Source organism: Mastigoproctus giganteus, chromosome 5 (genome assembly GCF_048544385.1).
Source record: "Mastigoproctus giganteus isolate SK-2022 chromosome 5, ASM4854438v1, whole genome shotgun sequence".
NCBI lineage: Eukaryota > Metazoa > Arthropoda > Arachnida > Uropygi > Thelyphonidae > Mastigoproctus > Mastigoproctus giganteus.
This window is the reverse complement of record NC_143579.1, coordinates 140,227,170-140,246,016: the sequence shown is the minus strand read 5'-3', so window position 1 is coordinate 140,246,016 and position 18,847 is coordinate 140,227,170. Positions and strand designations below refer to the sequence as shown.

General features: G+C 37.5%; 1 protein-coding gene across 1 annotated transcript in view; it reads left to right on the top strand.

Moving 5' to 3' along the window:
* LOC150085733 (peroxisomal N(1)-acetyl-spermine/spermidine oxidase-like) overlaps positions 1-14,526 on the top strand; it is a 173,030-nt gene extending 158,504 nt beyond the window's left edge. Inside the window, exon 4 of the mRNA XM_090374667.1 lies at positions 12,839-14,526. Coding sequence (XP_090230793.1) covers positions 12,839-13,039 — 201 coding nt within the window. The 3' untranslated portion in view covers positions 13,040-14,526. The remainder of the gene's footprint in view (positions 1-12,838) is intronic.
* Positions 14,527-18,847: the final 4,321 nt, after the last annotated feature.

Genomic DNA, 18,847 nt, shown 5'->3' with positions numbered 1-18,847 from the left:
TTCATTTGTTTAATGCTGATCTCCCAAAATACTTTAGTAATCTTAATTTTAATATTTTCCGAATTACTGTCTCCTTTTAATGCTTGGGGTCACGATGACATCAGATAATCCTTTTACTCTGTTCCTCTGTAATGTGATGAGTCATCCTACATGCCGACTCCTGTTTGGTACCACAATAAATTGTTTTCCTTGTCTTTTTTTTTTTTTTCTTTTTCTGTCCCTCATTTCTGCTTCTGTCAGGTCAGCCATGAAATATACATCAGTGTTTCACTTACTTTTGAATGCTCTTAATTTAAATTTAAACATTTCTTTGTTTTAACTATGTGCTATGTATTTTTCATGCCAGAAACAGAGGCCTTACTTCTTTGCTGTCTTTTCTTTGGTTTCAACGGTTGACCCGTGATGAAGATGTTGAAATAATGGGATCTACAGCATTAAGTACTTCTTTTAATGTATTATTTTTATTTTTCAGGTGCCCACAGATCTTTCTGTAGTTTCGATCTGTGGGTTTGTTAGCTTGTTCCTGCTCTCTTCATCACATTCTTCTTTTATATATATATATATAAGAAGAATATTCACAGCGATCGTATCCAGTGGACATCTGATGAGAATGGATATAATAGTTGTTCCTTGGGGGTTCGTCCTATTTCTGTTATAATGAGTGGTAGGTTTGTTATGTCTCTTGTAATATTTCACATTGTTTTGGCCTCAGCATTAACAAGTGGGCACCAATTTAATTTAGCATTCATTGGCATAAATTGGCTTTATTTGCCCAATATTTAATATTTCAAAATTTTTATACATATTTTCCTACCATGTATCTTTATTTTCCTCTTCTGTCCATGTTATTTATCTGTTTCTTTGCTTTTCCGCCCTTTTTTTTTTTTTTTTTTTTTTTCCTTATTTATATTTCTTTTATACAGCCACTCCCCGACTTACTTAAGGGTTGCATTCCTGCTTATTCACAAAATTTCTCTGCAGCTGCAGAATTGGCACTTAGCGACTTCACCACATACTTTAATGTTTTGGAAACCAGTGCAATGCTTACCACAAACTTGGCTTGGGGTTTGCTGTACTTATCCTTAATATCTTCATAAATACTTCTTGCTTTTGCTTGAATGGCCATTGAACGCTCAGGGGCACTTGCTTCTGAATCTGATTTTACATCTTCAATGTAGCACCTGAACATGTTCTATGATCATTGTTGAACTTAAATGCGTTGATCCTTTAACATGTTCTTTTATAATTGCACTGTCCATTAAAATGGTACCGAGAGGACGAGAGTAGCCTGTGCGGACGTACATTTTTGCCGCTCCTGGAACAGAGAAGTTTTTACTGATTTATTTTCTGTTTTATTAGCTTAAATTGGCATATTAACTTATTTTATAGAGTAGCTTTATATAACTATTTACGATACTTAGATTAAAGTAACCTAGATAGAGATTTTGTAGGTATTACTTAGTATCGGAAAGGGTATCAAATCCACATGTTTACCGTTCATAAATTGCCGCCATTGTTACGAGATACAAAATATCTCGAAATAAGCTTAATATAGTATAGTATATAATATATACTATATACTATATAGTATATTTTATATACTATAGATTAATTGACAATATTATATAGTATATAATATTGTCAATTAATCAGATAATTAATCTTGTTGAACTTCATTGTCAATTAAATTGTCCTTTTAACTATACATATAACGACTTGGGTTACGTAACATAAATAATTAGTAAAAAATAAATAATTAATACTTAACTTGATACGGAAGTAATATAAAGGGATTTCGTAGATAACACTCGATACTGAAACATAAATATAGCGTTATAACTGTGTTGGGATATAAGTTTAGGGTTTTAATTTTGTACTGAAATTGAAATTTTATTGAAATTAAATCGAAATCATGACTCAGACCAAAGCAGCAAAGCAAAAGGCTCAAACTAATGGGAATGCTGTGGCTCAGGGGAGAACTGAGGGGGGCAGTTGCCCTCTGAATCACAGCCTATTAAAATGCACTACTTGCTTGATGTTTGTGGAGCAGTCAGGTACGGGACATGATACTGCCATGGGGGATGTCTTTGTGTGTGCGCAATGCAAGAAGTGTAAGTAAATCAGGAGACAACTCAGCATTGTTATGGGCATATATGAGAGCTTGAAGGACAGGGTGGATGCCCTCGAAGGATTAAAAGTGAGGGGCCCATCAAGCTCTCAGCTGCCCACACCAATGCCAGAGCTTGCACTTAGTCATCACGCAACACAGCGGCAGCCACCAAGGCAGAATGCGCTGGTCCCAAAGGAACTAGTAGTTGTTGGTGACTCTATTGTCAGGGAAATGGGAAACATGCTTTGTAAAAAGGATAGGTGGAACAGGACCAGGGTATGTCTGCCAGGGGCAAAGGTTGATGACGTTGTAGAGCGGATATCATCTTTTAAGGGCACAAAAGGTGATATAGTTGTAAACGTTGGCACTAATGATATTAAGAGTAGGAGATAGGCGGAATTACTTAACAAGTACAGGTCACTGTTGAAAAAAAGCCGTGAATTAGGGTTGAATTTGAAAGTGTCTGTAATTCTGCCCAGACACCATAGGAGGGAGTATATGATGAGAGCCCTGTCAATCAATTCGGCCCTGGAAAGATTGTGCAAGGTTCAAGGGGTAGAATTTTTTCAGCCTGGTTTGTGCTTGTTAACAGGAGAGACTGCTTCTACAGGGATGGGATACACTTAAATAGAAAGGGTGCAAGAATGTTTGCTGATGTTATCGAGGCAGTGTTAGGTGGGTCGTAAAACTGCTAGATTGGGGGGATACAAGGACTAATAGATTAACAGTAGCCACCAGCAGAGGTGAAAGAGATTCTTGCACTGCTTCTATTGGAATGAGCCACAGCCTGGAAAATAAGATGCAGGATATTTCAGAGACTGCTGGGAATCATTGGGGTACAAATAAACACATGGGTTGCGTTAGGGTAGCTAAGAAAAAGAACAGGTGCATGTATACTTGCGTGTACAATAATGCTAGGCATTTAGTAAATAAATTTGATGAATTTGAGGTATTGCTCAAAACATCAAAGGCAGATATTGTGGGGATTTCAGAGACATGGTGTCACACAGATATAAGGAATGCAGAACTGGAATTTGGGGAGTACAATGTCTACAGAAAGGATAGACAGGATAGGAAGGGAGGAGGGGTTATGCTATTAGTTAAGAAATACATAAAATCAAAGGAAGTGAAGCCAGTCGACATTGCTGGACAGTGCAGTGTCGAGTCAGTAGGCCTATATGGATGTCAGATGAACTAATGAGACATATGGCAGAGAAGAAAAATGCATGGGATACATACAAATTAACACGTGACACAGAAGCCTATGATAGATACAAATTGATCTGTAACCAAGTTACAAGGGAGGTTAGGCAGGCGAAGGCAGATTACGAGAAATCTTTGGCAAGGGATGCAAAGAAAAACAGCAAAGAGTTCTTTACTTATGTAAACTCTGGAAGGAAGGGGATGAATCAGATTGGTCCACTTGATATCGATGGGTCAACTGTTGATGATCCTGCTCAGGTAGCTAACAAACTAAATGAATATTTTGCATCGACATTCACACACGAGGAGTTATTCAGCGAGAGGAATGCCAGAGGTGTATTCAACTCTGGCAGTAAGCTAGAAAATCTTGTAATAACTGAGAGTAAAGTAGAGGAGAAATTGTTGAAGATAAATACAAGAAAGGCACCTGGGCTGGATGGGATCTATCCAGTTATATTAAAGGAGGCAGCAAAGGAAGTAAGCAAACCCTTAGCCATAATTACGAGAGCTTCCTTGGACTCAGGAGAGTACCCATGGACTGGAGATGTGCAAATGTGACCTCAATTCACAAAGGAGGATCAAAGGGTGACACAAGTAATTATAGACCTGTTAGTTTATCTTCTGTTCCCGGAAAATTAATGGAGGCACTGGTTAAAGAAGCACTGCAGGATCATCTAGACAAGACTTCAGTTATAGCTCACACACAGCATGGTTTTGTTAAGAGGAAGTCTTGCCTGACCAACTTGATTGGATACTATGACGTAGTCACAAAAGAACTGGATGCAGGGAATAACTTTGATATTATATACTTGGATCTTAGAAAGGCTTTTGATACCGTTGCACATGGAAGACTGCTGCACAAATTGGAGCAGTGTGGCATTGGCGGCAAATTGCTGCTATGGATAAACGGGTGGTTGAGGGGGAGAAGACAGAGAGTGGTAATCAATGGACACTGCTCATCGTGGACTAATGTTATTAGTGGAGTCCCTCAGGGTTCAGTATTGGGTCCTTTATTGTTCTCTGTATTTATAAATGATATTGATGATGGTATATCAAGCTTAATGTCCTAGTTTGCAGACGATACGAATGTTGGCAAGGTTGTTAAGGACACTAATGACAGTACGCTGCTGCAACAAGATCTAGAAAAGTTGAGCAGATGGGCTGAGAGGTGCCAAATGAAGTTTTAACATAGACAAATGTAAAGTACTACATATGGGAAGCAGTAACCCCAGAGTTACGTATCAATTCTGTGGTACTACACTGACAGTGGTGCAGAACGAAGAGTACCTAGGGGTAATTGTGCAGGCAGATATGAAGTTTTCTAAGCAGTGCAGACAGTCTGCAAGAGTAGCTCATAGTGTCTTGTCAATGATATACAGGAATTTTTCTAGCAGGGATAAAGAGGTGATTATGCCCTTGTATAAGACAATGATCAGGCCACACCTTGAATACTGTATACAGGTCTGGATGCCTCATTTGAGGAAGGATGTAGTGGTGCTGGAGCGAGTTCAGAGAAGGGCAGGATTAGTGAATGGAACAAAGGGTTGCTCTTAGGAAGAAAGGCTTAAATTTTGCAAATTACAGTGTCTGGAGACCAGCCACCTGCGAGGTGATCTGATTGAGGTGTATAAAGCCTTGAATGGTTTGAGCATGGTCAGTGCTGATGGGATTCTTCCTCTTGCTCAGAATAATCACCTGAGAGGGCATAAATTCAAATTGACGAAAGGCAGATGTAGGATAGATGTGTGGAAGTTTGCCTTTAGCCAGCGGGCAGTTGGTTGGTGGAACAGACTCCCAACCTTTGTTCTGGAAGTTGACAGCCTAAATAAATTTAAGGCTGTGCTGGACATGTATTTGGAAAGTACAGAGAGGTGAAATGGGAGTGTTTTTTTTTTTTTTTTCCGTTTTTGGCTAATGCCACATAAGCTTGCTTTCTTGCATCATATGCATCTAGTAATATTAAAGCTAATCATTTTGCCTAGAAATCGGAGTGTCAACAATGATAAGCATAGGAGCAGAAGAATCCTTTTTGCGAGGTATAAGACAAGATGAGTTTTAGAAGGATTGAAATCAACTAAGTTGTCTTTGCCACACTGTAGAATTAACCCGGAGATTGGCATTTAAGGAATTGGTAACAGATTTCCGAGAAGTTGAAGCTGATTGAGCAAGGCAAGTTTTCTCAAAATGGAAAATGGAATGCAATGTGTTATCATCGGCAAAACTATGCATAGGATTTCCAATCAATGGAAGAAGGTAATTAATATACAAGAGGAAAAGAGTGGGGGAAAGAACTGAACCTTGTGGGACACCAGCATTAGTGGAGAAGTTAGAAGACAGAGAGCCATCTACCATCCCCCTCAGTGAGTGATCGGAGAGAAAACTGGATAACCAATTACAAAAAAACAGTTGGCAAACCATAAGATGGAAACTTGTATAGAAGAATTTTATGCCAAACACGATTGAAAGCCTTTGAGATGCCAAGAGCAACTGCTTGTGTTTCACTGAACTTTTCCATTGAATTAGTCCATAAATGGGTAACATAAACCAGAATATCACAGTGGATCGACACTGACAGTATCCATACTGGCGATCGTTGGTCAGACGGAAGGTTTCTAGGTAGTTTCTAAGTTGACGGTTAATTGATTTCTCCATTACTTTAGAAAGAGTAGAAGTAATTGCAATGGGATGTAATTGGATGGGAGGGATTTCTCACTCTTTTTAGGAACTGGCTGGATATGAGCAAATTTCCAAACAGAATGAAAAAAAAAAAAAAAAACCTTTGGAATAAGAAAGTGAAAAAAAGGGGCGAAGAACAGGAGTAAGTTCAGGAGCACAGGTTTTGAGAACAAGTGGAGAATTAATATCGGCACCTGGAGCTTTCTAAGCATCGAGATTCATCAAATTCCTTCTGATATCCTTTTGGCAGAGACTAGAGGAGGCATTGAATGGAGCGTGTTAGTAATTGTGGGAGGTGTTTTACCAAGATCATTAATACATGAGTTGGAAGAAAAATGGGATGCTACACAATAGAACCATCTGATTTGGACAGAGGTGGGAGCAGAGATGGGCAAAAGTTGTTGCTAGTAGCTTTGGCAAGAGACCAGAATGCTCGGCTACCATTAGGGCAAGGAGCAAGTTTTCTACTCTTAGCCTGTTCAAACTCTAGTTTGGATTGATTGATAACTGCTTTACAATTGTTGCGAGCTTTGGTGTAGGCAGAAAATGAAGAATTAGAAACAAGCCAATTACGATATGCAATGTTCTTCATTTATTGGAAAACCAAGGTTTAGCTAAAGAGCGAGATTTTAAAGTGGAGTGTGGTTTAAAGGATTCCACTCCTGCAAGAATAATTTCACTAACACGATCTGAGCAAATGTTGATTCCATTCCTGCATGAATAATTTCACTAACACGATCTGAGCAAACGTTGACATCAGAAGTTTTTAAACATTAATCCAACCAAGGAAAAGAAGAAAAGAAATCTCTTAGGTCATCCGATATTGCATTCTTGTAATGCCAAACAATACGAGGTTGGGAACAGCCATAAGATAAAGGCTCCATTGGAGAACAAACATTCACCAAGTTGTGATGTGAGGTGCCTAAAGGACCTCTCACTTCGACCGTGTACTTAGAAGGGTTGTTTGTGAGAAAAAGATCAAGTGTGTTAGCTGTATGGTTAGGATTGTCCGGTATTCTTGTAGGTAAATGAGCAGTCTGTGCAAGGTCATTAGTGATTTGCAAAAGCCTCAGCATATCGACCAGCTGGATCGGTGTGACTAGAAAATGGAAGCCAGCTCGAGTTGTGAACATTAAAATCACCAAGAAAATTACCTCACTGTTAGGAAAGTTGGACTGGAGAAAGCAAGTTGGAAAGAGAGGAAGTCAAAGAGCTCCAAGTGATTAGTGGAGTTGGGAGAATGGTAGAGAGACAACAGATGAATTTGACACAATGAGGTAGAGAAATTTTATGCGAGAGACGATTGAAAAGAGGAGATTCCAAATTACCAAGTCTCTGACAGGGAATATTGGAACAGGTATATGCACAAGTATCAGCTTTGAGGCGAAAGGAATCATAAAGCGAATAATTTGGGCAACTGAGATGAGCAGTAGTTGAATCAACCGATAACTGAGATTCTGTCAGAAAAAGTACATGGGATTTGGTAGACTGCGAGTGGAAACGGACGTCATTAAGATTAGAATTCAGACTGTGTGTATTTCTGAAATGAATTAGGAAGTGTTACTACCCGTGTTGGAAATTTATTACTAATTGTGCTATTATTAAGTTAAATAATCATTAATAGTAGTGATAGCAGTGTGCAGCTTATGCCAAACCAAAAAACTATCATTTTTAGGCCACCCAAATAATTAAATTCATCTGCCATGCAGGGTGTCTTGTGACTGTTAATTGCATGTGTTCTGTGTCGATTTGCCTTTTTTGCTGGACGAAAAACCCTAGTTTCTGGGGGGGGGGAACTTTGCTGTCTACACCTGACACCGACTAACTCAGTTACGGAGTGAAAAAAGCCCATTAAAGTTCGTCGCGTCATCGACGAGATTCAAAGCTTTTGCCATTTGTGATAGCTGTGTGCAGTTTTTGCCAGTCGTGTTATTAAGTTTTTAATTAAACAAGAATAAAGATACACTATGTTTGGTAAAAGAAGTTCAATGAATATTAGTAAAAATGAAAGCGTGGAAAATAAGATGGAGGTTATTCGGAGGATGGAAACTGGTGAAAGCCACCTTAATGTGTGTAGGACTGCGAATATGCCTCCTTCCACTGTTACTGCAATTATGGAGAATGCTGATAAAATAAAACAATCAATTCAAAGTGCTACACAAGTTAGTTACATCAGAAATAAGCTTTTGGAAAAAAGGAACAATTGCTGACACCTTGGGTCCAATTTGAAACAAAAAAACATTCCTTTGACCCAAGCTGTAATAATTGAAGGGCTAAGTCAATTTTTGAAGACTTAAAGAAGAAAGGTCAGTGCAATGAAATATTTTCAGCTAGCATTAGTAGAGGCATATGATGCAAGAAAGCAAGCTTATTCAGCATCAGCCAAAAAAAAAAAAAAAAAAAAAACACCACTCCCATTTCACCCTTCCATTCGTTCGAAATAATTGTCCAGCTGATCCTTAAATTTGCTAAGGCTATCAACTTCAACAAGTGATCGAAGTCTGTTCAACAAACCAACTACCCACTGGCTAAAGGCAAATTTCCGCACATCTATCCTACATCTGTCTTTCCTCAATTTGAATTTATGCCCTCTCAGGTGATTATTCTGAGCATGCTCAAACCATTCAAGGCCTTATACACCTCTATCAGATCACCTCGCCAGTGCTTAGTCTCCAGATTCTGTAATTTGCAAAACTTAAGCCTTTCTTCATAAGAGCAACCCATTGTTCCATTCACTAATCTTGTTGCCCTTCTCTGTACTCGTTCCAGCAGCTCTACATCCTTCTTGAAATGAGGCCTCCAGACGTGTATACGGTACTCAAGGTGTGGCCTGACCATTCTACAAGGGAATAATCACCTCCTTATCCCTGCTAGAAAAATTCCTGTATATCATTGACAATACACCATGAGCTACTCTTTCAGCTCGTCTGCACTGATCAGAGAACTTCATATCTCCCTGCACAATTACCCCCAGGTCCTTTTCATTCTCTACCACTGTCAGTGTAGTACCACAGAGTTGATACGTTGCTCTGGGGTTACTGTTTCCCAATTGTTGTACTTTACATTTGTCAATGTTAAACTTCATTTGCCACCTCTCAGCCCATCTGCTCAACCTTTCCAGATCCTGTTGCAGCAGCAGCATAGCATCAGTAGTGTCCTAAACAACCCTGGCAACCTTTGTATCGTCTGCAAACTTGGACATTAAGCTTGATATACCATCATCAGTATTATTTATAAATACAGAAAACAACAACGGACCCTACACTGAACCCTGAGGAACTCCACTAATAACATTAGTCCATGTTGAGCAGTGTCCATTGATTACCACTCTCTGTCTTCTGCCACTCAACCATCTCTTTATCCATATCACAAATTTGCCTCCAATGCCACACTGCTCCAATTTGTGCAGCACTCCCATGTGCAACAGTATCAAAAGCCTTTCTAAGATCCAAATATATAATATCAAAGTTATTCCCTGCATCCAGTTCTTTTGTGACGATGTCATAGTATCCAATCAAATTGGTCAGGCAAGGCCTTCCCTTAACAAAACCATGCTGTGTCTGAGCTATAACTGAATTCTTGTCTAGATGATCCTGCAGTGCTTCCTTAACCAGTGCCTCCATTAATTTTCCTGGAACAGAAGTTAAACTAACAGGTCTATAATTACTTGTGTCAGCCTTTGATCCTCCTTAGTGAATTGGGGTTACATTTGCACATCTCCAGTCTATGGGTACCTCCGCTGAGTCCAAAGAAGCTCTCATAATTATGGCTAGGGGTTTGCTTACTTCCTTTGCTGCCTTCTTTAGTATAACTGGATAGATCCCATCCACCCCAGGTGCCTTTTTTTTAATGTTTATCCTCATCAATTTCTCCTCCACTTTCCTCTCAGTTATTACAAAATCATCTAGCTCACTGCCAATGTTTACTTCACCTACGACATTCCCCTTCCTGAATAACTCCTCATGTGTGAATGTAGATGCAAAATACTCGTTTAGCTTGTTAGCCACCTGAGCAGGATCCTCAACTGTTGAACCATCAATATCCAGTGAACCAATCTGATTTATCCCTTTCCTTCTTGAGTTTAAATAGGTAAAGAACTCTTTTCTGTTTTTCTTTGCATCCTTTGCCAAAGATTTCTCATAATCTGCCTTTGCCTGCCTAATCTCCTTTGTGACTTGGTTACAGACCAACTTATATCTATCATAGGCTTCCATGTTACCCATTAATTTGTATGTATCCCATGCATTTTTCTTCTCTCTCATATGTCTCATTAGTTCATCTGACATCCATTTAGGCAAAACAATCATCCAATAAATCCACAAAAGCCTTGCTAATGTGTGAGTGATCAACCCACAAATTCCAGTCAATATCTGGGAAATTAAAATTCCCCATTATAAGAATCTCTGATTTACAGGCCCACTCTATTTCCCTGTACAGTTTCTTATTATACTCATCAGAGCCATTAGGCCTATAGCACACTTCTACTCTCAATTTTGATTTCCCTATGCTTATATCACACCAAACTGACTGGACACTGCCCTATCCATCAATGTCGACTGGCTTCACTTCCTTGGATTTTGTGTTTCTTAACTAATAGCATAACCGCTCCTCCTCTCCTGCCCTGTCTATCCCTTCTATACACATTGTATTCCCCAAATTCCAGTTCTGCATTCTTTATATCTGTGTGACACTGTCTCTGATATCCCAACAATATTTGCCTTTGATGTTTTGAGCAATACCTCAAATTCATCAATTTTATTTACCAAACTCCTAGCATTGGTGTACACGAAGTATACATGCACGTGTTCTTTTTCTCAGCTGCCCTAACACAACCCATGTGTTTACTTGTACCCCCATGATTCCCAGCAGTCTCTGTAATATCCTGCATCTTATTTTCCAGGCTGCTGCTCATTCCAATAGAAGCAGTGCAAGAATCACTTTCTCCTCTGCCAGTGGCTACTGTTAATCTATTAGTCCTTGTATCCCCCAATCTAGCAGTTTTCCGACCCACCTAACACTGCCTCGATAGCATCAGCAAACATTCTTGCACCCTTTCTATTTAAGTGTATCCCATCCCTGTAGAAGCAGTCTCTCCTGTTAACAAGTACAGACCAGGCTGAAAAAAATTCTACCCCTTTGAGCCCTGCACAATCTTTCCAGGGCCGAATTGATCAACAGGGCTCTCATCATATACTCCCTCCTATCGTGTCTGGGCAGAATTGCAGACACTTTCAAATTCAACCCTAATTCACGGCTTTTTTTCAACAGTGACCTGTACTTGTTAAGTAATTCTGCCGGTCTCCTACTCTTAATATCATTAGTATCTGCTATCATTACTATCATTAGTAAGGGTTGGTTCATGAGATTTAAAGCAAGAACCAAATGCAGAAGTGTGAAAATTACTGGCAAGGCAGCAAGTGCAGATGTTGAGGCGGCTGCCACATTCCATTCAGGCCATAGTATAGGAGGGTGATTACCCTTCAGATCTCATCTTCAATGTTGATGAAACGGGCCTATATTGGAAAAAGTTGCCCTCAAGAACCTTCATTGCCCATGGAGAAAATTCGACTCCCGGATTTAAAGCATCAAAAGACAGGCTGACACTTTTGTTGGGAGCAAATGTGTCAGGCAATTTAAAATTGAAGCCAATTTTGGTGTTACCATTCAGAAACACCACGTGTTATGAAAGGTTTAAACAAAGCCTTGTTGCCTGTGTACTAGAAGTCAAACAAGAAGGCTTGGGTGATACAAGACGTCTTCTTGGATTGGTAAATCAACTATTTTTGCCTTACTGTTCTCAAATTCTGCAATGACAAAAATTTACCAACCAAGGCTATTCTTCTTTTGGAAAAATCTGGGTGAAGTCAGAATGCTTCTTAAAGATAATGTTGTCTACATGCCCCCTAATACAACATCAGTTTTGCAACCCATGGACCAGGGGGTAATAGCCGCCTTTAAAGCTTATTACCTGCGGCAAACATTTACAGAAATGGTTAAAGCTTTTGACGTGTCCAATATTACCACCAGAGAATATTGAAGGTCGTTTGATGTCTTAAAGGGCATCAATCACATTAACACTGCCTGGCAAGAAATGACTGTCAGTTGTCTAAATGGAGTGTGGTGGCGTAAACTTCTCTCAGATCTCATGCATGACTTTGGAGGATTCAAGCCGCTGCTGATGTCTTTTACAACAGAATGTTGTAAAAGACATCAGCAGGCTGGCACAGGTTAGAAGTTACAGTTGAAGATATAACTGAGCTCTTGAAGAGTCATCAGAGATTCTTTCAAATGAAGACCTTGAAGAGTTAGCTGCAAAACTTAGCTAACAGCAGGAGGAAGACTCTCCTCAAAAAATTATGAAGAACAGTGATCTACAACAGATCCTTGCAAGTGTAGAGTCCCTCACTAATGAGCTCTGTGACATGATCACGACTGGGAGAGGAGTGCCACAGTTAAAAGGGGTGTCATATCAACCCTGAGCCCATATTTTGAAATTCTTAAACAGAGGAGGAAGAAATCCTGGCAATCAACACTTGATCCTTTCTTCTAAAAAAGACACTCTTCTCAACCAGAGCCATCAACAGAAGATCCTCAACCATGACCCTCGAGAGCCAACTAAAACTGACTTTATGCCACTGTCAATTTTTTATGTATGTATTAATTTATTTTTTATTTACATGTACATACTTATTATATTTATGAAGGTTAAAAATAAAACACTTTTTTAATTAAAAAAGTTTATTTCTTTGCTTTAAATATACCAGTATTGAAAAGGGTAGGTAAAATATTTGATAAAATAAATGATAAAATAAATTAATATTTAATAATATGTTATACACTTGTTTGCAGCCTGTGTTGTTATTTGCTGGAGAAGCAACTCATCCTCATTTTTATTCGACTACACACGGTGCTTATTTATCTGGGCGTCGTGCAGCAGAATTGCTTCTAGATCCTGATAAAGAAACTACTATTTCGTCATGGAGCACCAGTCAGCCTCGCTGTAGTGTAGGAGATCTATCTTCCTGGCTTAAAGGCATTGATCTCACTTAGATTGGGAAGAAGTGGTGAGGTAACAACAAAACAATGTAAACATTTCCTTTTGGTAGCAGAGACTATTAGTGGAACAGTGCCCATTAAATTCTACAAGTGTTTCAAAAACTACCATATTGCATTACAGATATTTTTTGTATAACCTTGGTACTACACAGCTACATTTAAATAGTGATTGTTGCACATGAAGATCTTTCTTTGCTATATGAATTATACAGGGTGGGTATATATTAATCATCGCATTACATGTGTTTGTGAAAAGAGAAGTACACTAGGTAACAAAAAACAATTCATTTTATTTGAAAGACAACTCAAAAATGTTTGATGGAACTTCATTAAGCAATGTAACTGCAAGATAGTGGACTGAAATGGTTTAACATCAAAATGGCTTTTTCAAGACAGAAAGTGATGCCCATGACTGAGACAGCTGATAGTTTATGAAGCCTTTCAGTATAGTGCAAGGATTTGAACTCATTATGCAGAAGAGAAGTTCATCTGACCTAATCAACCCTGCAGAAGATTCTGAATGGTTGTTTGAAGCCATATGCATAAAAATTCAGATTGTGCAGGCAGCACTAAAATCAGACAAACAATCATGTTGAAAGGATTTTGCTGTGGAAATGCTCAGGTAAATTGAAAATGACAGTGGCTATTTGGACAGTATTATTTTTTAGTGATATAAACTTTTCATGCATGTGGTATGGTAAATAGGCACAGCTGCAAAATTTGGAACACTGTAAACTAGCATGCTGTTTGAGAGTAATTGTGCCCCTTGAAGTGTGTGTGTGCATGTGTGCGCACACGCACTGTTCCCCATCACAAGCCCAGTTATTCACTAATCCTTTCCTAAGAAGACAGAGAATAGTGTTAATTAGGTGGATATGCTTCAGCTGTTTGCTGTACTGTGGATAGAACATCTGCAACTAAATGTTATTTTTCAGCATGATGGTGTCCTACTGTATCATAGTGCAGAAGTTAGAGTATTTCTGGATGATATCACATTTATAGCCTGATGGATTGTAACAGGAGGACCAATGTATTGGCTACCTCACTCTCCAGATATAACTCCTCTAGGTGCTTTCTTCCGAGATTATATTAAGGAACAAGTATATTATTAATGTTCAAAATGTAAATGGACTCTGTACATGTATCAACAATTTAGATATCCTTTGGGCCACAAATGGAACCCATGTGGAAATCTATAAATGTCTATACAAAAGCTTTTTGAGTTGTTCTCTCAAATAAACTTTCTCTTGGTGGTGTGTTGTAACATGGTGAAAATACGAACTCACCCTGTAGTTTGCTGCCATTGAAATGTTAATTTATTTGATCATCTGTTTCATTCATGAACTCTGATCTGATACCAAGGCTGACATAAGCTTGGAAATTCACTTTTATTAACACTTTTCATCAGTAGTTATGTATATTTAATTTTTTTATACGTGGGGTCTGAGGAGTATGTTATTTATATGTATATTTATCAAGTTTGCTAAAATATATTTCAAGTATTTTGTCCATTTATGTAATAATTGTCTTGATCTTTTGGTAGATGCCAATCACATAATATCTGTGATTCCATCTAATAGTAAACACAGCTTTACTATTAAATGCAGAGGAAAAATTTAGACTGTCGGCTTTACTTTCCAAGTTCACTCATAAAGTGAAGAAATTCTCTGGTATTCATGTCTGTAAGTTGGTGAAATTGAATTAATATTAAAAAAAAAAAGTACCATATTTGTTGGCTTATAAGACACTGCAGTGTGGAAGATGCACTTTAATTTTGGAACGCTAAATTTAAGAAAAAAACTCTTGAAAAAAAATTATTGTTAATACAATGGAAATTTAAAATCCAATAAAAGTAAAAGCCAATAAAGAAAGGTATAGAATTATTACTCTTATTATTTTAGTATTATTCAACTTCAGATTCATTATTGACTTGATCATCATTATCCTCAACATCATCATAATAATCATCCTCTTCACAAGTATCACTGTCACTCTCATATGATAAATGATCTTCATTGTCATCCATTGCATTAAACATTTTTTACCACATTTTTTAAAGGACTTGACCACAATTTCAGTCTTAATATCATGCCATGACTTCAGCACCCATTCACACACTTGTGCTATTGATGAAAAATGTACTGACCATGATCTCAATGTAAATTTATGTGGATTGCGCATGTGCTGTATTGCCACTTTCGGCTTCTAAGATGAAGGGCTATTTTTTAAGGTATTTATAAGGAAAAAAAGTGCGTCTTATAAGCCAATAAATACGGTAATTATTTTAAATTCTGATTTTATTTCTGAAAAAAATTTTTTTTAATGTTGGGCAAATGATTAAAATATGAATAAATTAATATTTGAAAGCATTTAGGTATATATTTTACATTTTTATAAAACTTAAACAATTTCATGAAAAAAAATAATAAAATTCACGAGTCTGCTTCTAGGAGAAAACTTACTCCTGAGGCCACGCATTTGCCAAATTCACTGCTGAATGGGTTAAAGCTGTGTATAGGTCTTAATATTCCATTCATTATGGTGTAATTTCTTTATTGAATTATATTATCAAAATTAAGCATAGATTATTTATTTTGGATGTATGAGGCATGTTTCCTCTGCAAACAATGACTTTTTTGTAATTAATCATTATCTGAGAATATATTACTTGGCATTTAAAGTAAACACAAAAATATAAAAACATGAATATACAAATTAAAATTTATATATATGTTAATATTTTTATTACATATTAAAGCTTTTCAAGGAAGTTTGCATTTCTTTCAAGTAATATTTGAGAATTTTGTTCTTTTCAAAATTGCATGAGCTATATCTTCAGAAAAAAAAAAAAAAAAAACAATTTTGCTAATTTTTACATTTTATATATTTTAGTTTGGTTATTATAAAACTGATCAACTTCAGAGTAATGGATAAGATAGTTTCTTGGTTGGTTCAGTTTGCTACCTGGAATTTATTGGATATGAAAGATGTACCCACTATGATTGCTAATATGCTGAGACAAATTTGAACTTTAATTGAGTTGCAGTTATATTTGGTTCTCATACTTTAATGACATGCATACAAAAATCTTCTGCCATTCTGCAGTACAGCAGACATTAAAATACAATTTTCTAAAGACAAAAAATTGAAATGGTTAAAGCTAAAAGTAAATTAGGCACCTGGGGCTGTTGGAATCTATCTGGTTATATTAAAAGAAGCAGCAAAAGAGGTAAGCAAATCTTTTGCCACAATTATGAGAGTATTCATTCAGGGATGTACCTATAGATTGCGGATTTGCAAATGACTTTCCTATTTGCAAAGGTAAAGTGAGTAATTACAGACCTGTCAGCTTTACTTCTCTTCCAGGTAAAATAATGGAGGACCATCTAGAAAAATGTAGTTATATGGTACTCGCAGTATGGATTTGTTTGGTCAGACAAGACTGCCCCCCCCAATGTGAATGGTTACTATAATGCAGTAACAAAGAAGAAATTGGTTGCAAAAAATAATTTTGACATTATATACTTAGATTTGAACACTTCCCACATGAAAGACTGCTGCAAATTGAACATTGTGACATTAGAAGCAAATTACTGCTGTGATTGAGTGGCACAAGACAGAGTGGCTATTAATGGGCACTGCTCTTCTTGTAGTAATGTTATTAGCAATGTCTCTCAGGATTCAGTGCTGGGCCTGGCCCCATACTGTTTTAAATATTTATTTATGATATTGATGGTGCCATATTTTCTACGTTTGCAGATAATTCAAAGATTGGCAGGGTTTTTAATGACAAGAATCAAGGCATACTACTGCAAAGACCTAAACAAATTAGGCAGATTGGCTGAGAAGTGGCAATTACTGCTAAAAGTGGGCAGCAGTAATTCCAAAATAACATACTAATTGGTATTGGTATTTCTGTCGCAAGGGCTACAAGGGCCGTATTGTGCCTCTCAATGAGATGGAGGTCAGACATGATGACTGTAAGAACAGTCAGAGATGATCATGTAGCTAGGAAGCAAAAAATTCAAGCAGATTTGCATCATTGCCTGTGATATGACGAAGTATTAAAGGTTCTTCAAGATTTTGTAGAAAAGTGAATGAGGTGTTTTGGGCATGGTTATATGGTGCACAAGCAACGAGAATTTGCTTGATTGTGAGAAGAGAGTTACACTTCGGGAGATCGTTACCTGAGAGAAGATAAAGCTCAGTGAGGTGACTGCGACTGATTCGTATTCTGGATAGGATGACTTCTTCCTTTCTGTTTACACAGAAACTGGAAGCCCATAACCATGGTTCAGATTTTATTTGAAGGTGCTTGTTATTCAGTTGAGCTTGCCATAGAAGTGTCCATTGTTCCTTACATATATTTTTTATATAGGATCTACAGTCATTAGCATTAGTTGAGGCATATGATGCAAGAAAACAAGCTTATAGAGCATCACCCCAAAAAAAAAAAAAAAAACGTTCCCATTTCATTCATCCGGTCACTTCAAATGTTTATCTAGTTCAGCCTTAAATTTATTTAAGCTATCAATTTCCACAACAACAGATGGAAGTCTGTTTCAGCAATCAATTACCCGCTGGCTAAAGGCAAACTTCCGTACATCTATTCTACAACTGTCTCCTCAATTTGAATCTATGCCCCCCCTCAGGTTCTTAATCTCAGCAAGTGGAAGTATCCCATCAGCATTGTGCCTGCTCAAACCATTCAAGGCCTTGTACACCTCAATTAGGTGCCTAGTCTCCAGATGCTGCAACTTACCGAATTTAAGCCTCTCCTGGTAAGATTTGTTCCTATCACTAATCTTGTTGCCCTTAATGGTGCCACACAGCAAAAAAATGGTACCAACTCCAAAATAGTGACAGTACTCAAGATTGCTTTATGCTAAACAGCCAAATACCTTAGAAATTGAGTAACCTACAGAGGCAGAAGTGGTCTTATATTGTGAGCAATGGCCAGTGTTTGAATTAAAAATTATTCAGATTTATGGACTTAAAGGGCCATATCCAATATAATGGGTAGGAAGAGGTAGTATACATTTTTATTAATTTTTTCCCTCTCATTAAACATTTGCTTTAATTAATTTTTTTTATTAGCATACATCCAATTATACAGATTATTGTATCATATCCTCCATAAGTATACACACTGCTTGTCTTTCCAAACACATTATTTTATTTTAATGTAAGCAAACTTTGTGAGCGTGGCACTAATATGAGTAGATGTTTTGCCACAATGAATTAGAGAAAATTGAAGTAGTATTCAAGGATCAGGCCTAAATGGATGTCAGATGAATTAACGAGGCTCGTGGTAGAGAAAAAAAATGCATTGGATGCATATAAATTATCATGCGACACAGTTAGGTAGGCACTAAGGAAGGCAGATTATGAGAAATCTTTGGCAAAGGATGCAAAGAAGAACAGCAACAATTTCTTTGCTTATTTAAACTCTAGAAGAAAGGGGATGAATACAGATTGGTTGACTTTAACATAGATGGTTTGATTAATGATCTTGTTCAAGTAGCTGATAAACTTAGAGTATTTTGCATCTACATTCACACACGAATTATGCAAGGAGAGGAATATCAGAAATTTATCAAACTCTAACAGGGAAAAAAGTGATTTTGTAATAACTGAGAGTAAAGTGGAGGAGAAACCGTTGAAGTTAAACATAAAAAAGGCACCTGGGGCAGATGGCATCTATCCAGTTATATTGAAGGAGGCAGCAAAGGAAGTGAGCAAACCCTTAGCCATTATTATGAGAGCATCCTTAGATTCAGGGGAGGTCCCCATGGACTGGAG